This window comes from Lynx canadensis, chromosome B4 (assembly GCF_007474595.2).
Source record: "Lynx canadensis isolate LIC74 chromosome B4, mLynCan4.pri.v2, whole genome shotgun sequence".
NCBI lineage: Eukaryota > Metazoa > Chordata > Mammalia > Carnivora > Felidae > Lynx > Lynx canadensis.
The window spans coordinates 90,926,863-90,953,035 of NC_044309.1; the positions used below are offsets into that span (position 1 = coordinate 90,926,863).

Sequence of the window (26,173 nt, forward strand, 5' to 3'; positions counted from 1 at the left end):
AGCATTTGTATTGGAAGGGAAAGGTTTTATTCTATTTTACAGAAGGAAAGGTCCATAAAAGGGAAGACTTTGATCATCTAGCTTAGTTCTTTATCTTTGTCACCCACGACGATGCCTGGCAAATAGCCACATGTAATGAAATTTTCAAATGAATTAACATGCTTGAAAAACAGAGTTTTGGCTGTAGTTAGAAGTCATAGGTTTCAAACTTGTAAAGAGCTGGAGAGGTTTTTCTAGCTCTGACCTGTCATTTTGTAGATCCAGGAACTTAGCTGTTGGAAGATTTCTGAAGGAAATGATCATTGAATTGGACTCTAAAGGACAGAGAGCCTCAGGTGAGGAGAAGGACATTTTATTTAGGGGGCAGGTCTTTCCACAGGCATTGAGGAAAACGATCATAATGGGTTTTGAGGTGACTGCATTGATTGGAATGAATTCCATGTTTTGCAAAATAATGGAAATTGAATTTGATTTCGACTGGGAATTTGAGCTCTAAAGTTTGCAAAGTATTTTGCCATCTCATTAAATCCCTGATAAATCAGTGATGTGAGTCATTTTGTAGAAGAGCCAGTTGAAATTTGGGAGCATTAAAGGACTTGCCCACGATCTTAACCAGGAGTGCACCTAGCACCTGGATTCAGATTTCTCACCTCCCTGCTTATTATTCTTCCGGGGGTGCCATACTTTCTTCATTTATTATAGACCTAACAGAGAAGCTTGGACTTGGTTTACTGGGGAGCTGTTTAGGTTCCTAAGCAAGAGAGTGAAATGAAGAAAGCGGTTTTAAGGAAGATTGTATAGAATCACAGAGCCATGAGCAACCCCAGAAGTGACGTTACCTATTACCTTTATTTGTCATGAGGGTGAACATAGTCCTAGAGAGGTTCAGTGTAGCTCATTGATGGAAGGGTCTTCTGATCAGCTTATGACTTTTTTCCATTACACCTTCACGTCTGATGAGTCTAAGGGTTGGATTAGAAGAGGAGAGCCAGAGTGGGATCATTTTGAATTTCATTTAGAATGAAATTGGCAGTGTCCTAATATCTGCTTGGAATTCTGGGAGAGTATTTCTGAAGCCACATTTAGAGGCAGGAGAGAGTGTAGGACCATAGGAAAGGCACTGATGGGGCACTTGTCCCATTTATTTATCATCCTTGGGCTAGGGTTACCAGATGGAGCAGATAAAAATAAAAACAAGTCTTTACTATAAGATGTACCAAATATTGCATCACACATACGTGTACTAAAATGTCATTTATTGTTTATTTGAAATTCAGTTTTAGCTAGGTGTCCTATATTTCATCAGGCAATTTCATTTTGAGTTAGTGTGTAAGGGAACATGGCTGTAAGGCTGTAGGAGTAATCTAGGCTCATAGATAGGTCCTGTATTGAATGGGTAGCACTAAAAGTATAGTGGAAAATGTCAACCAGGCATTTCTAAGGTAACTGATTGAATACGTAAAATCAAATTAGCAGTGATTCCAAACATTCTATTGTGAGACAAGGCCACTGAGAGAATGAGGGTTTTATTGAAGGGAATTGATGCATTCATGTGGAAAATATGAAGGCTTTTCCTTAATAGATATATGTTGAATCTAGCTGCAGTAGAAACATTAAATAAAGATACGATACCATTTAAAAAATCCATGTATGTATATTATATATATAGTGACAATGTAGAAACATTTTGGGAATGATGTATACCAAAATATTTAATGTTCTCTGGTTGTATTTTCCAAATTTTTCTCCTCATCTATATTTTTAAAATAGTAAATATTATTACATCTTTATTTTTTATTTATTTATTAAAAAATATTTTTTAATGTTTTTATTTATTTTTGAGACAGAGAGAGACAGAGCATGAGCAGGGGAGGGGAAGAGAGAGAGGGAGACACAGAATCGGAAGCAGGCTCCAGGCTCTGAGTTATCAGCACTGAGCCCGATGCGGGGCTTGAACTCAGGGACTGTGAGATCATGACCTGAGCTGAAGTCGGATGCTTAACCGACTGAGCCACCCAGGTGCCCCATTACATCTTTAATAAATAGTTCTTTTAGTTGTTTTGTTGGTGGTGGTGGTATTTTTTTTTTTTAACTTTTTTTTAATGTTTATTTTTGAGAGAGAGACAGAGTGTGAGTGGGGGAGGGGCAGAGAGGGAGGGAGACAGAATCTGAAGCAGGCTCCAGGCTCTGAGCTGTCAGCCTTGGTGGTATGTTTTTAAACGTTGGGAAGTAAGGGGTGGCTGGGTCGGTCGGTTGAGCGTCTGACTTCAGCTCAGGTCATGATCACACAGATTGTCGGTTTGAGCCCTGCGTCAGGCTCTGTGCTGACAGCTCGGAGCCTGCTTTAGATCCTACATCTTCCTCTCTGTCTCTCAAAAATAAATAAAATAAACATTTAAATGGTAAGGAAGTAAGAGAGCTTAGAATATTAGAAGAAAAATAGTATTTTCATAGGTTGGGAAGGCAGCCTTTTATTTCTAAAATGGAGTATTCCAGTGGGGAGAGGGGGTGAGTCAAAGTGACAGCACCATCTCAGAAGGCCAAGAAAAGGTTGGAAAAGAATAGGGAGCTCTTTAATCAAGAGTAGTAAGAGAGAGGTGGAGATTTTGCATTAGAATAGTGCTGTGTGCAAAGCTTGTTGAACACACATAGTACTTATCAGGAAGCAATTTTTTGAACTATTTGATCTTTTCTTTTTAAATTTACTTGATCTATATTTTCTGTGTATCGAGCCCTAAAACTTTCGTGTTCTCTATTTCTTTAGCCTGTTTCCCTATGTGACTCTATGTACATCCCCCTGCCCCTCATTTAAGAACTTTGTTAATCAAGTTTTTTTTAATATTTATTTATTTTTGAGACAGAGACAGAGACAGAGAGACAGAGTGTGACTGGGGGGAAGGGCAGAGAGAGAGGGAGACACAGAATCTGAAGCAGGCTCCAGGCTCTGAGCTGTCAGCACAGAGCCCGGCGTGGGGCTTGAACTCACGGACTGGAGATCATGACCTGAGCTGAAACCAAAAGTTGGACACCTACCCGACTGAGCCCCCAGGCGCCCCAAGAGTTTTGGGTTCAAGCCCCATATCGGGCTCTGGCTGGTGGTGCAGAGTCTGCTTGTGATTCTCTCTCTCCCTCTCTCTCTCTCCCCCCATCCCATGTGCTCTCTTTCAATAATGGATAAACTTTAAAAAAAGAATTTTTTTTTTAAATAACATGTTAAAATTTTGTTTCGTAAAATTTATTATAACCTGAATTTTAAAATGCCATGCTTTGCTTATAGGTCAATTATAGTTTCTATTACTGGAAGAAAAAAAACCCGGCCAAGAACAGCCCATGGAAGTTTTCCTCTGTTAGAGTTCTGGTTGTAGATGAAGGGAGTTTGGTATCTGTCAAGATCTTCAAGTCAGTTTTAAATTTATTGTGCGAGCACTCCAAACTTTCTAAGCTTATTATCCTTGGTAAGTGAAATATTGTTGGAATCCTAATTTGTTTATTCAAAGCATTGCAGTTAATAGGTTGCTTACACCGTTTGGTGGTTTTAATATCCATATCCTGCAGGTGGGAAGCCAGTCCTCAGAGTCCACACTCCAGCTACCCTGAGTTCAGTCTGACTACTCCCTCTATTAGCTTGGGTGGTTCTTCATTTGGGCCAGGATATTAGCAGGCCGGGTGGTGAAATGAAATAGAGTTGTTAGGGGTTATTGCTAATCACCTAAATGATGACTGTTCAGGTGGTAAAAATGTCACACACTCAGAGGAAATAACGATGTGGATCATTTGGGAATAATACAAAGTCTGAATTACAGACCACTTAGGAGTAAATTTATGATTTTCAGCTAATAACCCAAATTAGACCTCACTAGCCTCTTAAATTCTTTCCCGTTCTGGTGAGATTTAGTTAGATTCTGTTGGGTACCTCTGGTCTGTAGAGTGTGTGATTTCACGGAGAAAAAATAGAATCGCGTTGTGAGAATCAAATTGTATATAAATAATTCCCTTAGGTCTTTGAGGATGTGTTCTGAGCAGTTGATTCTGGTAATGGCTTAAGCATTTCCCCAGTTTGCGCTGAAAAAATAGTTGTTGTTGTTTTTTTTAACTCCAGGTTTTGTTTGTTTAAAGAGAATTTTAATAGAGCCAAACATTATCACTGTATTACTGAAATTTATTATCAAATATGTTGGGTTTGTTTATTTTGTATTTCATGTGTTTAGTTTATTTACTTGAGTCCGTAGATTCTTCCAGGTCTACTAAGACGTTGAGCAAGATTGAATAGGGGACTAAATACCATATATCTAAGGATCTAAGGCCTGTTTTTCTCTTCACATGTTGGCTAAAATATACACCCCTGCACAGTTTGCTTGGGGTTATAGGTCTGAAAGGAATTCAATTCAGATTTTACCTTATTGTGTTATTGCTTTTTTATATTTCATATTGTTTACTTTCAGTGCTTTGTTGTTGTTAAATATTTTTAAAGAGTTCATGTTCTTAAGTAATTTTAAACAAAGATGTTTGGGGCTTTTTTTTTTCTTAGAGTAAGTCTTTGTAATTATAACATATGTCAGTAGGGAGAAATAAAAACAACTTCTAAATTTCAGGACCCCCGTTACTTAGAACCTACTGTATCCTTTTTTTCCCCTTTTAGGTGATATTAGACAGTTACCCAGCATTGAACCTGGTAATTTGCTGAGAGATCTTTTTGAGACTCTTAAGTCAAGAAATTGTGCTATTGAACTGAAGACAAACCACAGAGCAGAATCTGAGCTAATTGTGAACAATGCTACGAGGTACAGTATAACTAAAATTTTGCGTTTTCTCTCTGTTGTATTAGAAATCAAAGGTTAAAAAAAATACATATTAGCTTTTGAATTAGGGCAATTCAGTGCAGTACATTTACTGTGCTTTTTTAGCGAACCTATTCTAGCCTTCAGGTATATATATACTTTTTGACCCACAGTTAGAAAAACAAAGGAAATATTTTTCATTACTGGTCTAGCATGAATTATTATTGAAATTTAAGAATGACTTTTCTTGGGGGTGCCTGGGTGGCTCAGTCAGTTGGGCATCCGACTTCGGCTCAGGTCATGATCTTGCGGTCCGTGAGTTCGAGCCCCGCATCGGGCTTTGTGCTGACAGCTCAGAGCCTGGAGCCTGTTTCAGATTCTGTGTCTCCTTCTCTCTCTGACCTTCCCCCATTCATGCTCTGTCTCTGTCTCAAAAATAAATAAACGTTAAAAAAAAAAAAAGAATGACTTTTTTTGGGGGTGTCTGGGTGGCTCAGTCAGTTAAGTGACTGACTCTTGATTTCGGCTCAGGTCCTGATCTCACGGTTTGTGTGTTTGAGCCCTGCATTGGGCTCTTTGAGCTGGTAGCATGGAGCCTGCTTGGGATTCTCTCTCTCTCTCTCTCTCTCTCTCTCTCTCTCTCTTTTCTCGTTCGCTCTCTCTCTCCCTCTCCATGCCCCTTCCCTGCATGCTCTCACTCACTCTCTCTCAAAATAAATAAGTAAACTTAAAAAAAAAAGAAATGTATCTTCCTGATTTAAAAAGTATATATGTGAATAAAGTTATATCAACCTTAGAGATTAGAATAAGCCCAAGGGGAACAGAGACTTGGAAATGAGTTCATTAGAGTTCAAAGGAGAATGGGGAAGAATTATCTCCAATTTTTGTAAGGGGAGCCCCAAGCCAAAAAAAAAAAAAAAGGAACACACTATTGTACTCCTTGATGAATATACTGGTGGCCCCCATAGCATCTTACTCTCCTTAGTGTAGAAAAGAATCCTTTTCTTCCCTTAGTCTTCTCATAAGCCTTTAGAGTGATTCTCTAATAGATGGATTGGGATCTCAGAATACTAAGAGACCATTTTATTCATTGGGCCAAAATTTTTCTTTGTTTTTGATTGACATTCTTATAAAATGCTGTTTTTGTTGCTTGAACATTTTCTTCATTGGATGTCAGCAGAAATTAGAACATTTAGAACCGACCTTCTCTAATGCCCCTGTCTGCCCTGGGTAGGACTATAGGAAGAATTGACAGGGATAGGGTAGGATGTTGTAGGTTCATATTAAGACATTAAGCAAAAGAACACAGTTAGACCCTTTTTGTATAACCCTTCTGCTCCTACCCAAAGGCCACCTCACTTTGGGGAGGTTGGTAGATGATTGGTCACTTTAAAATCTGAAAATCTTGGAAGAACCCAATGCACATTAGATTTCTTAGAACTCAGTTTTATCTGAAACTTAGGAATTCCTCTTAGTAACGCTTTTGATGTCATTTGGGCTGTGCTGCCTTTATCATTTCTTCCTAATCATCATCACCAGATATTTAATGTCAAAAGGATCCCAATGATACCAGGGAAGGACTCCTAGAGATAGAAGTTATGTTTCATGTTCTGGGTCAGAAGCAAAACCTGAAATCCATGGTGATTCTCAGCACTCCCAAAATTATATCTGCAGGGATATTTCAGCAGGGTGGCCTCCTTCCCTTTTCTCCCTTTCAACCCTGTTGGGGAGGGTTGAAGGTGACAGTAGGGTACCACTAGCTCTGATAGCCAGGCTGATGTTGGGTCTTGTCAGGGAATCCACCTTCTTCCAGATAACCAAGGAGAGACTCTGTTGTGACAAGGCACCTGCTTGTAGCATAGGGACTCTGCTTTCTGGTATGATTTGCTAGTCTTGGGAAACTAAGAACAAAAGAAGGATGAGGGAATAGAAGCAAAGAGAAGATGTGGATATTTGGTTCCTCTGAGAAAATGAGGCCACGTAAATGCTATACACAGAAAAAAGGAGAAAAAGAGTGTGATGTAAGCATTTGGAAAAGGCCTCAAAGAGTCCACATTAATGTAAATAGGAAGGGCTATGGAGCCAGAAGGGCCCGGATTTGCCTCCTAGCTCCCCGGCTTTCTCCCTCTGGCCATGGGCCTCGTGCTGCTCACCTGTGAAATGAGGCTAATTCCTACCTCGTATAGTTCTTTTGTGGTCTGGAGGAAGGTAGGTCAACTTCCCAGAATGGTAAATTCCCTGACATTTTTCTCTAATGCTTTTAATTTGCTAGAGACAGGGGATTGATTGATAAATGTAACATTATGGTCTTGCTAAGTCTATTGTAAAACTCATTTACTATTTACCATGCATTATATGGGAAGCCTTTTCACCCTATTTATTATCTATTAGCGGATTTTAGTTATAGTATTGACATTATCTCTGATGATATACGAAGACACTTTTTTGGATACTCATGTTCTTGGTGTGTTATTTTATCTTCACTTAAGAATCTCAAGACGCCAGTTTCCAATATTTGATGCAGAGCTGAATATCTCTGATAATCCAACATTCCCTGTCTCAATACGAGATAAAACATTTATTTTTATCCGACTCCCAGAAGAGGATGCCAGTTCTCAGTTCTCAAAAAGTGATCATCGCTCTTGTAAGTGTAAGCCTCTGTATTGTGTAGGGTTATGGTTTCAGTTTTGCAATGTACCTATTAAATGACTAGTTATAATTTTATTTGACGGTGAAGATAAATGTTGCTAGTAAAAAATTTAGGCACTGGGGGCGCCTGGGTGGCACAGTCGGTTAAGCGTCCGACTTCAGCCAGGTCACGATCTCGTGGTCCGTGAGTTCGAGCCCCGCGTCAGGCTCTGGGCTGATGGCTCGGAGCCTGGAGCCTGTTTCCGATTCTGTGTCTCCCTCTCTCTCTGCCCCTCCCCCGTTCATGCTCTGTCTCTCTCTGTCCCAAAAATAAATAAACGTTGAAAAAAAAAATTAAAAAAAAAAAAAATTTAGGCACTGAAAATGAAAAAACTACGGGGCGCCTGGGTGGTTCAGTCGGTTAAGCGTCCGACTTAGGCTCAGGTCGTGATCTCACAGTTTGAGAGCTCAAGCCCTGCATCAGGCTCTATGCTGACAGCTCAGAGCCTAGAGCCTGCTTCGGATTCTGTGTCTCCCTCTCCCTCTGCCCCTTCCCCGCTTGCACTCTCTCTCTCTCTCTCTCGAAAATAAATAAACAGTAAAAAATTTAAAAAAACCATAAATTAATTTATTAATCATCAAAAGCAGAGTACCTTAGAATTTTGTAAAGAAGTAAGCTTTCCTAGCCCAACATATGTGACCAAACCTGCCTTAACAGGTCTTATCTGTAACAGCTCATGCTGGAAGGAATTTGGAAGGACTGACGATACATACATGCACGCGTGCACGCACACACACACACACACACACACACACACACACAAGAAGTAAGCTTTTGACACATAACACACTAAGGGCTCAGTAAATATCTGTTGAGTGAATAATTGGATATAGATGATTAGTTTCAAATGAAGCAGAGCTCCAGGAATCCAAGTTCATTCAGGAGAAAGCGTATCCTAATTAATGAAGATTTTCTTTTATAACAGTTGGGAAAGTAAATACATTTGTTGCTTTGGGTACATTTGTGAACCAGAGGTAGTGGTTGTGAAACTGTTGCCAACTGGAGTTCCTGCTAGTTCTTACGGTTTCTTACAAAATGACAAGCATTGCTTCTGATTGTGGGTGTTAGGATGACAACATAACAAGGTCAAAAAGAGCACAGGCTCCCAACGCAGGTCACATCACTTAAGCATCTGTAAACTGGGAATCATAGTGGCACTGCCTGTGGGCTGTTAGGAGGGTTGAGGGCATTCTTCAGTTTTGAGGCACTGTTAGTTTTTTTTGTAAATAATAGATCTTAAATGAACTATTACAAGTTAATTCAAGTAGAGTAAACCTTTTGATCGTTATTTGTATTCTAAACTTAGCAAACTTTTTTAAAAAAAAATAGTGTGATGGTTTACTCAAAATTGAATTAGTGAGGATTTAAATGATCACTGCTGGGAATTTATTGTAGTTGCCATCGTTGTTACGGGTGTGCCCTAACTACTGAGCTACTTTCGCTCGCATGTGAAGCAGGTGACGCACGGCTTTACACGTAAGCATTTCCTGCTCTGTGTGTCGCATATGTGGTTCCCTTGGTTTTGTGTCAATTCATGTGTTACAGTAATGTTTTTTTTCTTTTGGAATGGGATCATATGATATGTAGTATTCTCTAAATGCCCTTCCGGTTTTTGTTTTGTCTTGTTTTGTTTTTTGAGAGGGAGAGAGTGGGAGTAGGGGCAGAGAGAGAGGGAGAGAGTAGCCTAAGCAGGCTCCGCGCCCAACGCAGAGCTGGATGCGGGGCTTGATCTCAAAACCATGAGATCATGACCTGAGCCGAAATGAAGGGTCCGATGCTCAACCAACTAGCTGCTCAGGTGCCCCTGATTTTTTTTTTTTTTTGATCATAGAAATAACTTATATTCCTTAAAAAGGGTCAAATAATACAGAAGTGTTTGAAGTAAAAACGAATATTTCCTTGTACTCTTCCTCTTGATTTCCTCTCAGGCAACCCCGAAAGGTTACATACTATCACTATTACTCGCCCACCACTCCTGGTGTGTAGTAAGACTTAGGTGTTTATCCTTTAAACCTTATGATATCCATACACAAGCATGTATAATTTATTTCCGTTTTACATACATGGGATTATAAGCCGCATCGTTTTGTGATGTTTTTTATTACATGTATTATGAAGAATTAATAGGTAATATTTATTCTCACGACAGTTTAGTTAAGAGTAGGTGCTAATAATTATGAAATACAATAAGACTTAGGCAGTTAAATAACTTGCCCTCCTTGCCACTCCTTGTAGATTTACCTGAAATACGGTTGGTTTTCCTTCTGACACCCCTTCTTTATGTTAATGAGAATGTACTTAAACAAAAAAAAAGTGCTCTGTTTCAGAATGGCAGCAGAGCCCCCAGCTGATGCTGTTTTTCTATCTCAGTCACAGACTTCAGCTGTGAAATTAGTCCCTTCCTTAAAAGAACTGAGTAAATATTCCTGAGAGAGAGGCATATAGTGCACTTTCACTGATAATGAAATCACTGAGTACATGACTCCATTATATTCCAAAGTACAGGGGCCTAAGACAGGCTTCAGAGCTGGGCTGGAATTTCAGAGATGCTAAAGTGTGAGAAAAATGTATATCTTAGAATCAATGAAATATGGTGTACGTATTGATCTGTAAGGTGTAGGGAGAGTGAAAAAAGCAAGGAGCGGAACAACACCATCCTGTACATATAAAGGAAAACAATACCCTGTGAGACCTTTGGAAATTCCTGCTCGGGCAGCCCAGGGCTTGGCTGTGGGGGTGAGCTGAGCATTAGCCATTTTTTAGTGATAATCTTCCCTTCATCTGAACCAGGAAGGGCTCAGTAAGCAACTAATTTAGGCTTCCTGGAGCAGGGCATCACAAGGCCTGGGCTGTTTTTTTTCATTCCCCTGGGATTCATCTGCTGTGAGGGGAAGGCACAAAAGCCTAGAATGTTCTTACCCAAATTGTTCCATCTGTCTCTCATGAGAAATGTTCACTGTTTTGTACTATTGGTAAGACAGATTAGAGGAAGCCTACTTCTCTGCTTTGAGGGAGGTTGGAAGTGGATGTCATCATTGCCAATGATTTGAAGTCTGAAAGAGGAAGGCCAGGCACCATACCCCTTTTGGAAAATTGCTTTTACTTCCAAGAGCCCCGGCTCCACATTATATCTAGACTGTAATCAGTGTTTGTGGTCAAACTATGTAATAGCTGAGGTATGGTCACTCTTAGAATGGATGCCTCTGCTGTGCCAGGGTTAACCTTTTAGTTGCTGGACCATGGGGAGGTTTGGGGGTTCTGGGGGTAGGTAGGAAACACATGGTTGGGGTGGGGGGTGGGGCGTTGCAGTGTTTGGGGAGTAGCTGTTTGCCATCCTTTGTGGAAGTATCTTAATATTTTCTACTAAATATCAACCTTGGATATAATAATAACAGCTTCCTGTGCATGTTGTAAAGATTAAAAGTGAAATGACAGATGCAAAGCGTATAGATATTCAAATTATTTCTCATTCCCACCAGAACTTAAGACAGAAAGAAGTCTTACATTGCAGTAATTCTATTACATATTTTGTCTTCTTGCTCATATTTTAAATTCAGCGTTCACAAGCCATCAGTGATGAGGGGTTGTGTTCTAGATTAGGAGCCGTTCTAATGGCTAGAGGTGGTTGACCTCTCTGTTGAGGATAGGGTATCTGGAACCCTTATCTCCATTCTCTCTTGTGTTGCTCTGGCTGCTGTAGCAAATGAGGTTGATGTTCCCATAGAGAACTTGTGTTCCGTTTGCGTTAGTTTCTCCATTGAAACAATGTTGTAATTTGGTGCTTTTCCTTGTTAACTTTTTTTCTCTTATATTCTTGTATTAGATTTATATTCTGCAGTTGGAACCTTGCTCAAAGAAAATGACCTACAGGATGCACAAATGTCACAGTTCATTGCATTTAGAAGGTAAAGCATTTGCAGTATTTTAGTGTGCTTAGTGTAGCATTTAAATCTCGTAACTTATCAATACAGGTACTGTATGAATGGGAGACTCTCATTGCTAATTCTGTCTCTAATTTTGAGGTCTTTCTTTGTTAGATATGGCAGAGGGAAGTTTTTAAACAGGATTCTTTCTACCAAATATTACATTTGGAAACTCCCAGGAAATCTGAATGGAAACGGTTTATGTTAAGATAAAAATTATTGGGGGCACCTGGCTGGCTTGGTCAGGAGAGCATATGATGCTCGATCTCAGGGTTGTGAGTTCGAGCCCCACATTGGGTGTGGAGATTACTTAAAAATAAAATCTTTTTAAAAAAGATGAAAATTACAAAATGCTTTTCTCTGGTGAGATTCCTGGAAACTTTTATAGCATGTAGTACATTGTAACTGTTGGTAACAGAAGTGAGCACAAAGCAGATATCATTAAGGTGACCCTTGCTTGTTTGTGTGTTTCAGGCAAGACTGTGACTTAATCAACGCCTGCTGTTGTAAGCACTACACGGGCCGCCTGATCAAGTGAGCACAAGGGGTCTGAATGCTTGAGGATAGCCCTTCCTTTGCTGTTCTTTTATTTGACATTTATCACTGTAGCCACATACTCAAAAATCTTTTTTATTCTCATTTGTGAAGTGAAATGATCTCTTCAATTAAATATGTCTCCTTGGGAACTGTTTCAGTAATCAGTGTAATAAGAAAAATAAGGAATACAGTGTTTCTTGTGGTTTTCAAGTTGGCAACCTCCAGCTTCTTGGAGATGAGTATGGGGAATTCAGGAGAATTTTTTTTCAAGTATAATATGTGTGTAGGCATGTCCAAGACCCTTAGCAACAGGATGCCCATAGAGAGCACCCCAGGGGACATCTATCAGAGAAATAGCAGTGTAGAAAAGCTACTGTGTTTACACACAGGAAAAATTAACTCACTTCTCTTGCATTTATCAACACTGTACTGTTTGTTAAGTGCAGAGAATAAAGATGTGGAAGTTGCAGGAGGAACTCCCAGTCTGTTGAGGGATGACCCACAAAAAAACCCACTTTAGTAGCCTAACAAAGGGTTAGAAAGCACCAGCGGTGGGTCACCCAGTCTGTGTCCCAGTGACTGTGATCTCAGGCAGGTAGTTTAACTTGTCCATATGTGTAAAAATAGGATACCGATGCAGAATTTCCCTCATAGAGTTGTAGTCAGGATGGGATGAAATAGTATCTCTAAGGCACTTATGACGGTAACTGGTATATCACCAGCATTTATTCAACTTGCTGCTGTTATTCTGATATAACATCATAGTTACAAGAATAGAAATATGTGTATGTGGGATAAGACGTGATATAGGGCAGGGGTAGGAGAGATTGGAGAGGAGAAGATGAATTTAAAAGGCAGAATCCATAAGACTTTGGATAACTTTTATTTTTTTATTTTATTTTTAATATGAAATTTATTGTCAAATTGGTTTCCATACAACACCCAGTGCTCATCCCAACAGGCGCCCTCCTCAATGCCTATCACCCCCCCCCCCCCCACCCCCCATCAACCCTCAGTTTACTCTCCGTTTTTAAGAGTCTCTTATGGTTTGGCTCCCTCCCTCTCTCACTTTTTTTTTTTCACTCCCCTCCCCCTTGGTCTCCTGTTAAGTTTCTCAGGATCCACATAAGAGTGAAAACGTAGGGTATCTGTCTTTCTCTGTAGGACTTATTTCACTTAGCATCACACTCTCCAGTTCCATCCACGTTGCTACAAAAGGCCATATTTCATTCTTTCTCATTGCCACGTAGTACTCCATTGTGTATATAAACCACAATTTCTTTATCCATTCATCAGTTGATGGACATTTAGGTTCTTTCCATAATTTAGCTCTTGTTGAAGCCATATAAACATAGGGGTACAAGTGGCCCTATGCATCAGCACTCATATCCCTTGGGTAGATTCCTAGCAGCAGTGCTATTGCTGGGTCATAGGGTAGATCTATTTTTAATTTTTTGAGGAACCTCCACTGTGTTTTCCAGAGTGGCTGCACCAGTTTGCATACCCACCAACAGTGCAAGAGGGCTTCTGTTTCTCCACATCCTTGCCATCATCTATAGTCTCCTGATTTGTTCATTTTGGCCATTCTGACTGGCGTGAGGTGGTATCTCAGTGTGGTTTTGATTTGTATTTCCCTGATGAGGAGCGACATTGAGCATCTTTTCATGTGCCTGTTGGCCATCTGGATGTCTTCTTTAGAGAAGTGTCTGTTCATGTTTTCTGTCCATTTCTTCACTGGGTTATTTGTTTTTCGGGTGTGGAGTTTGGTGAGTTCTTTATAGATTTTGGATACTAGCCCTTTGTCCGATATGTCATTTGCAAATATCTTTTCCCATTCTGTTGGTTGCCTTTTAGTTTTGTTGGTTGTTTCCTTTGCTGTGCAGAAGCTTTTTATCTTCATGAGGTCCCAATAGTTCATTTTTGCTTTTAATTCCCTTGCCTTTGGACATGTGTCAAGTAAGAAATTTGGATAACTTTTAGAATCTATAGAGGGAAAGAGAGACATCAGCACTTATGCCAAGATTTCTAACTTGAAAACATCTGGCTGGGAAATGTCATTGAGTTTGAGGTGCCACAGACAGGATAGGTAATCAGACCACGATTGTGGGAGCCTGATTTCTTGTTGACATTTGGAGAACAAAATTGAAGGAGAGAGAGTTTGGAAATTATTTTGAGAATTGGATCAGATCTGAGTGGGGGTTAATGCCTGAACAAAATGAAATTGAGGCTTTCCAAACCTTGATGACGTATTCTCATTTTCTAACTCAGAGACCATCGGAATAGACTTCAGTTTGGAGTTGGTGATAAAATTTGTTGTACCAGGAATGTGTATCTCTCGGAGCTACTCCCTCAAGATACCTCTCCCAGTCAGGAGAGTAATGAACAAGAGGCCAGTGGTGAAGACTTTAATGGTACTCTTCGTGGTTTTTCTAAAAATAAGCATGACTTTGAAAGTGATATTCGACTCTGCAATGGAGAAATATTTTTTATAACAAAGGTAGGTGACAACAGAAAAATAGTACCTTATTAGAGGTAGATTTTTTTTTTAATTGCCCTAGGTTTGATTCAGAACCTAATCATATCGGAATTGTTGACATTCTTCCATAATTTTTTGTTAAGGAGTTTTGCATTCACGTTTATGAGGAATATTGGTTTGTAGTTTTCTAGTAATGTCTTGTCTGGTTTTGGTTTCAGAGTAAAACTGGTTTCATAAAATGAGGTGGAATAGGTTTCTTTCTCATATTTTCTGGAAGACTTTGTTAAGAAACATTTTTATTAAGTTCGGAGGGCTCAAGTAACAAAAAATAAGGGACAAGTGACATACTTAATATATTTTGCAAAACATCATATCTTTGGTTGCTGCTTAAATACAGAAACCATTGAGGTTTCTTTGAATTTGTTCTCATTGTATAAACACCATCTTAAACATAGAAGCTTATTCTTTGCAAGCAGTGAGGATGTGAGGAAATATAAACTTTTTGCAAAGAATATGTGCAGACTTACATAGTCAGTGCGAGAAGTGAAACATATAGACTTCAGAATAAGTCAGGCACACAGACTATTCTCCATAGAATCAGATTAAGGTTAAGTTTCAAATTTATTCAAGTTTGGGTGTATATATATATATTTAGTTTGTGCTCAAGTGTAGATTTTAAGCCTTTTGAAAGTTCTTAACAATTGTGAATATACATGCAATTTTACTTGAGGCTGCATTTAATATTCAGCACAAAAATAGACTATATTTACAGTGTGTCTATTTGAAAACATACAGAATAATTCTTTGTTTTGATCATAGGATGTAACTGATGTAACTTTTGGAAAGAGAAGATCTTTGACCATTAATAATATGGCTGGCTTGGAAATAACAGTGGACTTTGAAAAACTGATGAAATATTGTCATATAAAACATGCCTGGGCAAGAACTATTCACACTTTTCAGGTAACAGTGGACATTTATAAAGTGATTTGAACTGGTTTTGAAGTCATGGAGTAGTACCTTCAAAGATTTTCTTCTTAATTTTGTTGCCTTTATTTTGTAAAAAGGAACAAGGTTACCAAAGTTTACATAAATGGCTTCCTGATGTTTATGTATTTTTGCAGCTTGCTTTTTTTATTATTGTATAATCAGCTTTATTGGGGTATAATTTGCATGCATATTTAAATTTATCAAGTTGGATGGGTTTTGACAAATACATCCCTTTCCTCTGTTCTTCTGAGGCAACTACTCTCTACTTGGGAATAATTTTAATTTTAGGGGTTTTTTTTTGTTTTTTGTTTTTTTTTTTTTAATTTTAGAGAGAGCATGAGCTGGGGAGAGGGGCATAGGGAGAGAGAAAGAGAATCTTAAGCAGGCTTCAAGCTCAGCGTGGAGCCTGACACAAGGCTTGATTCCCACAACCCTGGGATTATGACATGAGCTGAAATTGAGCCACCCAGGCGTCCTGGGAATAATTTTAGTTTTATAGAAGAGTTTGAAAGATAGCAGAGACTCTTCCCATATACCCTTCATCTGACTTTCCCTAATGTCAACGTCTTACATAAGTATGGTGTTTGTGTTAAAACTAAGAAATTACCGTTGGAAGAATTACTATTAACGAAGCTCCACACTTTATTTGGATTTCACCAGCTTCCCAAGAATATCCTTTTTCTGTTCCAGGATCTAATCCTGGACACAACATTGCATTTAGTGCAATTTGCTTTTAAGCTCATTTTAATACTCTTGACTTCTCATAAGCTATTTGTGGTTCTGTTATTTAACTCGTTGTTTTGCGTGCCCCTCTTTGATGTTGGTATGTTGCTTTAATCATGAAGCTGCATCAGCCTACATTTGCATGTGGAAAAATTTAGGTTAGCCTGTATCCTCTACTGGTAGGCAAACTAATTAGCATATGGGTTCTGTTTTTTGTGTGTGTGGTTTTTTTTAATGGATGGAGTTTTATTTATTAACCTACTCCATCTCAGTTCCAAAAAGAAGTCGAAATGGCTTTCAAAAAAATGGCCCCAATTCAGCCTTTCCTTTTAAAAGATAAAGAAATGATGTCATGCAGAAGATCAAGGTAAGGGTGGTAAACGCATTCCTGCCAAGGGAGGGTTGGGATGCAGATATGCACACTGACCTATTTGCTTGCTAATGTAGGCTGAAGATTTGGCTTTGTTTTCAAAATAAGAGAGAAGCAGTCAGTGGACTGTGTCTATTGGGTAAAAAAAACCCCTGAACAGCCAGTTGTTAAGAAGTACACATATTCCTGGCTGCAGGTTCTGGCAAAATTTCTCCCTTGGATCTTTATGATGGACTCTCTGTAATTCTAGAAACTCGTATCATTCAGTTTGGGGAAATTTTCTTGAATAATTTCCTTAAGTTTCTTGCCCTGTGTTTTGTGGGTTTTGTCTTTCTAGAATCTCTATTATGTTGGGCCTCCAGAAATGATTGTCTGAATTTCTTACCTCTCTCCTGTTTTCCATCTCATTATTATTTTGCTGTTTTTTTTTTTTTTTCCTAAGAGATTTCCTCAAATTTATAATCCAGTCTTCTGTTACATTTCTGGACAAATGAAGTTTGAAGGGGTCTTTTTATTACTTTGTTAAGGTTGGAGTAAATATCTCTAGTTGTTCCTTTTATTGAATCTGTCATTTTGTGGTTGAAAGAGCATCTCTTACCTCGAAGAACATTTCGTGATTATTATCTTGTATCAGTGTAGTTTGTTTCTTCCATGTTCAGTTCAACAAATATTTATTGAGTCAGACTGTCCTTGGTGCTTGGTTTAGATCAGTCCATGAAACAAAGAAAGATACCTGCCATTGTGAAGATTACATTTGCTGGGGAGGAGGAAAGAGACAGATACAACCGTAAAGCAAGTAAACTACAGTTGACCCTTGAACATTGTGGAGGCTTGAGGCACCAACCCCCCATTGCAGTCAGAAATCTATGTATACTTTTGATTCCCTGAAAACTTAACTACTAATAGCCTGCCATTGATTGGAAGCCTTAATGGTCATCAAACAATTAACACGTATCTTGTATGTTATACATTAATAGTATATACGTTATTTTACAATAAAGTAAGCTAGGGGCAGCTGGCTGCCTCAAGAATTAGAGTGTGTGACTCTTTTTTTTTTTTTTTTTTTTTAATTTTTTTTTTAACGTTTATTTATTTTTTTGGGACAGAGAGAGACAGAGCATGAACGGGGGAGGGGCAGAGAGAGAGGGAGACACAGAATCGGAAGCAGGCTCCAGGCTCCGAGCCATCAGCCCAGAGCCCGACGCGGGGCTCAAACTCACGGACCGCGAGATCGTGACCTGGCTGAAGTCGGACGCTTAACCGACTGCGCCACCCAGGCGCCCCTAGAGTGTGTGACTCTTGATCTGGGGTTGTAAGGTTCAGCCCCACACTGGGCGTAGAGATTACTTTAAAATAAAATCTTAGAGAAGTAAGCTGCAGTAAAGAAAATATTAAAAAAATTATAAATAAGGGGCTCCTGGGAGACTCAGTAGGTTAAGCAGTTGACTCTTGATTTCAGCTCAGGTCATGATCTCACATTTCATGAGCTAGAGCCCCACATTCGACTTTGCGCTGACAGCGTAGAGCCTGCTTGGGATTCTCTCTCTCCCTCTCTCTCTCTCTCTGCCCCTCCCCTACTCTCCCTCTCTCTCTCAAAATAAATAAACCTGAAACAATATTCATTAAAAAAAAGAAAATTATTATGAAGAGAAAATACATTTACAGGACTGCCCTGTATTTATTATTTAAAAAAATCCATGTGGAAGTGGACCTGTGCATTTTAAACCCATGTTGTTCAAGGGTCAACTGTACATATTATGGTAGAAAGTGGCAAATGCTGTGGAAAAAGGGCAGGGATAGGTGTGGGATGCAGTTGTAACGTTAGTCAGTGTACGCCTCGTTGAGAACGTGGCATTTGAGCAAACACTTGAAGGAGGTAAAGAAGTTAACCATGTGGGTATCCGAGAGAAGAGCATTCTAGGTTGACGGAATACCCAAGGCCACAGTTCTTAGGTGGCAGGCTGTCTGTCATTTGAAGACCAGGAACAGCAAAGAGGCCAGTGTGGGAGAGTGACAAGAGACGAGGTCAGAGAAGTAAGGGGGGGATAAGGGAGGGTAGAAGGATTGGGGGCCAGATCACCTCCTATGACCTTCTAGGACTGTATGATTTAATATGGTATCCATATCTGGCCCACTACCAGATTTTGTAAAGAAAGTTTTACTGGAACACAGCAGCACTTGTTCATTTACGTATTGGCTCTGACCGCTTTTGCATTACCAAGGAAGAATTGAGTGGTTGCCATAGAGAACAGCTGGCCTGCAAAACTGAAAGTATTTACTTTTTGACCATTTGCAGAGAGAGTGTTTTAACCCCTATTCTAAGGTCCGTATATTTTCAGATTCTGAGCCTGTAACATCATGAAAGGAATCAATGGTTTGTGTTTATTCGTACAGATGTAGAGTTTTAGAACACATTTAGAGAACGGACGTATACATAATTTAAAAGTCAGTGTAGGAAACCTGCCTCCTTTAAGAAGTTTGAAAGCTCTCATGATTCAAGGAAGATATGAAAAATGGACGAATAATTTATAGCAGGTTATTGCCATGACGTCAGATGTCCATGTCCTGCTTTTTAAGCAGACCTTTGGCATGGCTGTTTAATTTTTATAATTATTCATTAGACACTGGGTAAAGAGCAGTGAACAAGAAAGACGCGGCCCTGCCTTTGCAGAGCTTACAGTCCAGCAAGGAGGAATACAGTGAAGGCAGCAGACAGTTACATTCCAGCTCAGTAAATGTTCTGTGACAGAGGGAGTCCGGGGCTCTGGAATGTGCATGGACAGCTGGACAGCTGATCCAGAAGGGGGCTGGCACTGGCAGCACCACAAAGAGGTTCGTGGTGCTGGATGGAGCATGGCTTGTGCATGGAAAGGAGGAGAGGAGAGGAGGAGGGAAGGGAGCAGGTCCAAGGCTGGCTTCTGAAGGGCGAGACGAGCCATAGTAAGGAGTTAGGACTTTGCTTTGAGAGCTCGGGAGCTGTGGCTTTAAGCAGAGTCGGATCTGATTGGATTTGCTTTTTATGCGTATCCCTATAGATGCTATGAGGGCCGTGGATTGCAGCACGTGTGAGTGCGAGGGAGACGGACTATGAAGCTGTTGGGTTTTTCTGTGCTCCTTGATTAGGAGCTCCGTGAACTAAGTTTAGGTTAGACATTTACCAGTTTAGGAGTACCCAATATGAAGTCCAGAGGGACAAATGGTGCTGTGCGTCTATGCAGTGGATTTGGCGTTTGCATAATCAGGTGTCATTGAAGTACATTTCTGAGACTCAGCAGCACCAGAAGGAAGTATTTGTCACACTTTGATAATCTGAAGCGTTGGTTGCAATTTTCTGTGTCTAGGTAAGACAGAAGGGCTTGCTGTGGAAGAGGGTTTTAACCGGGGATCTGTGTTTCCTACCTGTCTCGTCTTCTCATTTGTCTTCCCACAATCCCTTTGGTGGGGGGAGTATGGGGACATTGGGAGAGAGAATGGTTCAAAGCACTTCTTAGTTTATGTCAGCCCTGAAAATAATAGGGACTCTGAATAGTCCCAAAACTTGAAATTGTTTGCTCACAGTTACATGGTGACATTGGGCATTTTTCTTGCCTATGTAATTCTTCTTGCTAAACTTAAAAAGCACAAGTTCATTGTTCTCTTTTGTTTTGTTCACCTTGATGAAAGTAATGTTCAACAATGGGAGAATACAGAAAAGTAGGAGAAAAAAATAATCCATAGGGCCTCTATTTTGGTGATAGACTAGTTAAATTTTTGGTAGGATTTCCTTCTTTTTTTGTGTGACTCGTTTTGTTAGGTATTTGTGTTCATTTGTGTGTACGTTTTTGGATCAGAGTAATTTTATTTTGTGTTACATAGTTGTGATCACTCTTTATGTAGAAGTATCCAGTTTTTGTTTTTTATTTTTTTAGAATTTATTTATTTATTTTGAGGGGTGGGGAGGGAGGGAGACAGGGGAGGGGCAGAGATAGAGGGAGAGAGAGAATCCCAAGCAGGTTCCAGTGTGGAGCCCAACGTAGGGCTTGAACTCACCAACCACGAGAACATGACCTGAGCCAAAGTCGAGTCTGACCCTTAACCAACTGAGCCACCCAGCTGCCCTAAAAGTATCCAGTTGTTTTTAAAATTTTGTTAGGTTTTAAAGCGCCTTTGCCATTTGCAGAATAGTATTTCAAATGTCTATATACAGATACTTGATATGAATATAAACAAACGAACTTATCTATTCTCCTGTCATTGAATATTTAAGGTGTCTATTTTTTGCTATGTAGGTACAAATAGGGTAACACATTTATCCGTAGAGCCTACACGATCATTGAACATTCTTTCTATGAGGGAAGATTTGGCACCGCATGCAATCTTTCAAGCTTTTGCTGGGTTTCTACAAGCCAGCTGTGGATCCGTCAGACCTGAACTTAACAGCACAGTTAGGAATCATGAGGTCTCGGATAATGAATAAACCGGAAACGTAAGGTGGATTTAGGTGAATATTCTGGCCGACTAGCAGAGATCCCTTTTAGGACTTGTCTGTTTTCTATCTTGGTGGACCGTGTGAAGACAAGAGCCCCCTGTGCAAAACTAACCCTTCCCACCGCATTCTCTCCCCCCACCGCCCTCAGGGGTCTGAGGAGCAGACGGTCGTGTACGTGGTTGGGAAGGCGGGCCGCCAGCACTGGCAGCACGTTTATACGGCGGTGACCCGGGGCCGCGGCAGAGTGTATGTCATCGCAGAAGAGTCTCACCTCCGGAGTGCAATTATGAAAAGCAGTACCCCTAGAAAAACCCGTTTGAAACATTTTTTGCAAAACAAGCTCTCCAAGAGCTGCGCGTCTCTGGCGGATTCCGCATCCCCGTCGGAGAGCTCTGGAGACAGCAGCAGGCCCGGCACACAGCCGTCAACACCGTCACACCTTGCAGTCACAGCCAGCACCGTGACACCCAGAAGCAAGGCCTCCGCAGCTGATGACAGGACGTTCCCCTTGGCCGGAGAGTGGAAATTCTCTTCACCTGATGAGGTGGATACAGATGAAGATCCATCAAAACCCCGTGGGTCCAAAAGAGCCTGTGGCATGAGTGATGCTGAAAGTCCAAGCAAAGTCCTGATGGTAAGAGTGACGTTCTCGTGTGCTCCCGCTGTATTTAAGTCGTGTTGACTTCAGGGTGCTGATATGTGGCTGTGGATTTTTCGTTAGTGTTAAATTGTGCTATCAGACCTAAAAACAAGTGTTCTCTCCCCTCTGCCACGTGTCCTCTCCCCTGTGCCTGGTCGATCCTAGCGCGCTTTGTCGCCTGGCATGAGGTCGGGACAGGTGGCGTGCCGAGAGACCTTGTCATCCTGCACCGTCTTTCCGCATAGCTTCCTTGTCACCCTCCCCTTCCCCTTTGTAGGCCACAGTCTCACTTTTATCCCCACTGTCCGTGAAAGCGGCCAGGTAATTATCAACATTCTTGGAACAAATGAAGTTCCAGTAGAAGTTTGAGAGTCGCTTCACGTGCTGGGGTCTGTAGGCTTTCAAGCCATGACCTTGAAAGGGGCCAGGGTGGGAGCCCCGAGGGGAAAGTGCTAATGTGAGCTGTCAGTACCAAGCAGAGTTCTGAAAGGAGGACAGAGATAGCCTCTGACCCCACATGGATAGGGGACAGTGAAACTGTCCTCTGAGATGCTGCCGGCACATGCGGCGTGTGATGTCTTGGCCTGTTGGGCCATCGCAAGTATGGAGTAGTGTGGCTGGAGTACGCACGCCATCGGAGGCTGAGCTGAAGACACTGGAAGAGTCGGAAGACACAGGCTCTTCCCAAGAGGCTGAACGTTCTTCTGAACACAGCGGAGAACACTAGAGGCATTTTAAGAGCCCGGTGCACTGACGTTTTGGAAGGTCACTTCGGAGTTGAGTGGTGTTTTGGGAGGCCATAGGGGATGAGTTCCTAGCGCAAAGATGATTTCAGTGGCTTGAACAAAATGATTAGGTTCTGAAGTCAGGTGGTAGCGATGGGGTTGGAAAAGAGATGCTTAGGGACAAGGGGTGCACGGGCCTTGATGGCTGGTTATATGTGGGTGGGGTTGGGCCCGAGCAGGACTCTCAGGCTCTGGCTTGGGCTTCCCGGGGGGATCCAGCTACATTAGGATTGGGAAATGAGGCCGAGGGACAGGTTTTGTAAGGAAAGTGACAAGAGGAGGCATAGTTAAAAAAACCCAAGGTTTCTTTTTTTACCTTCTTGGAAGTAGTAGGGTCCCTGCTGATTCTAAGCTTCATTCGGTGCTCCACATCAACTCTTTGATATGGAATTACCAAATCAGCAAAACATCTTTTCCTGAAATTGACTGTATCACCTCTTACAAAGACCCTGGGGTAATAAGGCTTTGGACCTGGAACAGAAAATTCCAAACAAAAAGTCTTTGCCTAAAAGTTTCTTGCTTTATATTTCTTCACGCCAGCGTGGGATGGGTGGCTTCTGGCTTCTGGGATGGTACAAAGAGACAATGACAGCATTACCCATCTTCGCTGCTGAGCTTGCCAAAGTTTTTAAGCTCTGGTCTGTGAACACGGAGAGTCCAGCGCTGGCCGCAGAGGGTCAGTTTTCTCGCAAGCCTTGCCAAAAACATGTGACATCTACAGAAATCCCTGGAAATGAGGAAACTAAGAATTCAAAGGCTCGCGAGTGATAAATTAGGGACTTCTGTGTTTTCCATAATTGTGAGATATGTGATTTCTAGAAGCTCAAATTCACTGACAGGGGCTGCCCTCATACCTTTCTTTCCTGTACGGGTGGCTGCATAAGAACCACATCAGCATTTTAATTCTGCAAGTACTGATGGCTGAGCCTCTCCTGCATGAAAGCTTTGGCTTTGGGTTTTGAAAAAAAAAAAGCTTAAAATATTGTCCTGATTTTTGTTTGTTTGTTTGTTTTGCTTGGTTTTGTTTTGTTGCTTTTTTTTGCCTTGTGTCCCACAACCAAAAAAAGGGGGGGGGTACAAAACAGAAATTCCCCTTTAAATAAAAGCATATGCATCAATATTTAAAAATTTATCATATAAAGCAGTGATTCCCAGAATTTTTTTTGAAAGAAAATGACATTTTATTATAAAAAAAAAAAAATCTGGAAAGGGAGTAATCACAAAATCCCTAAATAAAGATAGTTCTATTAGTCAGGGTTCTCTTGAACCAGTAGCCTGTGTCTATGTCCCTATTTACCTACCTACCTACCTGTCATCTATCTGTCTAGATTTATTTAAGGAATTGGCTCATGATCGTAGAGGCTGACAAGTCCAAAATCTCCAGGGTAGTCCTGCAGACTGGAGACCCAAAGAAGAATTGACATTGCAGTTTGCATCCAAGGGCAGGCAGAATTCTTTCTTTCTGGGAGGCAATCTTTTTTCTTTTAAGTTTTCTCTTAAGGCCTTCAGGTGATCAAATGAGGCCCACCTACATTATGGAGGGTAATCTGCTTTATTCATAGTCTACTGATTTAAATGTTGGGGCACTTGGGTGGCTCAGTCGGTTAAGCATCCGACTTGAGCTCAGGTCATGATCTCACGGTCCGTGAGTTTGAGCCCCACGTCAGGCTCTGTGCTGACAGCTCAGAGCCTGGAGCCTGCTTCAGATTCTGTGTCTTCCCCTCTCTCTGCCCACCCCCCCTCATGCCCTGTCTTTGTCTCTGAAAAATAAATAAACCTTAAAAAAATTTTTTTAAATGTTAACCTCATGTAAAAATAGGTTCACAGAAACATCTAGAATAATATTTGACCAAATATCTGGGTACCATGGTATAGTCAGGTTGATACATAAAGTTAACCAGTATAGTCCTCTAAATTGAACAGGTTTAGCATTGTGAAAGATTGATTGTGCTTATTTTTCTCATTTCCCTATGGCGGTGAAACTTTCTCATGACCGTACTGATCCCTTGCCTTGTGCTTGGGAGTCACGAACAGCACCAAGAGTACTGGCATTGCAGTGTTTTGTCTTATCACACCCAAGGCCGGTGTCACGGATGTGCAGCTGAGCAGTAGTCAGTCATTCAGGGCTTTGTGCTTAAAACTACCCCATACTTGCTTTAATGTTCTGCACTTAACCATCTTAAAGTTCTTAACCTTGAACAAAGGGCCCACATTTTCATTTTGAACTGAGCTGCCAAATTATGTAGTGGCCATACCTGTAGAAAGTGTGTGTGTGTGTGTGTGTGTGTGTGTGTGTGTGTGTATATATAGTGTGTATATATATATATACTATGTATATATATGTATAGTGTGTATATATATATACTATGTATATATATGTATAGTGTGTGTGTGTGTGTATATATATTATATATATCTATACATATATATATATATATATATATATATTATATATACCCTCATTCACAAACAGTCACTTCTTCATGCCTGTCCCAGAGCTGGGTGCTAGGGATACCACAGTGAGCCAAAGCAGGTAGGATCCCTCAGGTTGCCGACAGCTGATTGCTGTGGACTGCTCAGGTCTTCCAAGGGGTGGGGAAGATACTATGTCTCCCGCAGAAGTAGAGGAAACAGAAGTACGTAGGGCAAATTGTGTGTATTTTCACGAAATTAATCTCATTTTTATTGCTGTCCTAACAGGTGGAAGAATCATCTCCGCAAGTGTCTTTGAAACTTCGGAATTTGAGACTGAATAGTTTAACCCCCCGGCAACTTTTCATACCCACAAGTAATCAAGAAACTTAATTTGATTTCAGATTGCGCAAAGTAATCTCTCTCTCTCTCTCTCTCTCTCTCTCTCTCTCTCTCTGTCTTTTTTCTATTTAACACAAATGAACATCGTAGCTTGAAAATATTAAGGTACAAAACAGGATATGTGTAACTGGGGTTTTATTTTAAGGTGTTTGTGTTAGCAGATATTTTAAATCCGTTTGATCATAGAAAACCATAATGAGTTCAACATCTGTCATCATGAGAACTGATAGCATATATGTATATATTTTTTAAATTTTGTACTTTAAAAAGTGTTTTATTTTTGCAGTAATGCCTTTATTAACTTCCATGATCATGTTGGGTGGTCTTTGCCCATGGTATGAAGCCATGGTCACGACAGACTGTAATTACGCCTCTCGTATTATTAACTGACACACATTTTTCAGGATGTTGGGTCTTCTGCCAAGTGTTCATCTGGCAAGGCTCCTTGCTCCATCACGCCCGGCCGGACCCACTTCACCTGGAAATTCCTTCTGATTTGGGAGTACATTTCTTTTTCTGTATTTGAGATACCATTGACATATGTTACCACTGTGTACCTTGAAAGTGTACAGTGTGTTGATTTGATACATTTATATAGTCAATATGATTTCTACTGTAGCATTAGCTAACCCCTCCATCATGGCACATGACTGTTATTTGTTTTATGAATACATTGTTTTGAAGGTATTCTGCCGCCGGAAAATTATTTTCTCTCAGTGATTTTATTTTTTTTAGAGCTCTATTTATTGTTAACCGGTGAAAGAAAAGGTTAAGAAAAAAAAATGTACCCGTGATTCCAATATTTGAAAAAGAACCTTAATGAGCTATAATTCACATACAATTCACCCGTTAAAGGGGAAAAACGGAGTCGCTTTTAGTACATTCATGGAGTTGTGCCACTGACACCACAATGGATTTTTGAACACTTGCATCGTCTTCTCCAAGATGTGCCTCTTAGTACCTGTACCTCGTAGTTCTGA

The 26,173-nt window shown here is 40.5% G+C and overlaps 1 protein-coding gene across 2 annotated transcripts in view; it reads left to right on the forward strand.

The window, feature by feature from the left end:
- HELB (DNA helicase B) overlaps nucleotides 1-26,061 on the forward strand; it is a 32,981-nt gene extending 6,920 nt beyond the window's left edge. For both annotated transcript variants that reach the window (XM_030323148.1, XM_030323149.1), the window contains exons 5-13: nucleotides 3,278-3,455; nucleotides 4,640-4,781; nucleotides 7,268-7,422; nucleotides 11,291-11,372; nucleotides 11,865-11,924; nucleotides 14,196-14,424; nucleotides 15,223-15,366; nucleotides 21,103-21,588; nucleotides 25,080-26,061. In XM_030323148.1, coding sequence (XP_030179008.1) covers nucleotides 3,278-3,455; nucleotides 4,640-4,781; nucleotides 7,268-7,422; nucleotides 11,291-11,372; nucleotides 11,865-11,924; nucleotides 14,196-14,424; nucleotides 15,223-15,366; nucleotides 21,103-21,588; nucleotides 25,080-25,184 — 1,581 coding nt within the window. In that variant the 3' untranslated portion in view covers nucleotides 25,185-26,061. The remainder of the gene's footprint in view (nucleotides 1-3,277; nucleotides 3,456-4,639; nucleotides 4,782-7,267; nucleotides 7,423-11,290; nucleotides 11,373-11,864; nucleotides 11,925-14,195; nucleotides 14,425-15,222; nucleotides 15,367-21,102; nucleotides 21,589-25,079) is intronic.
- Nucleotides 26,062-26,173: the final 112 nt, after the last annotated feature.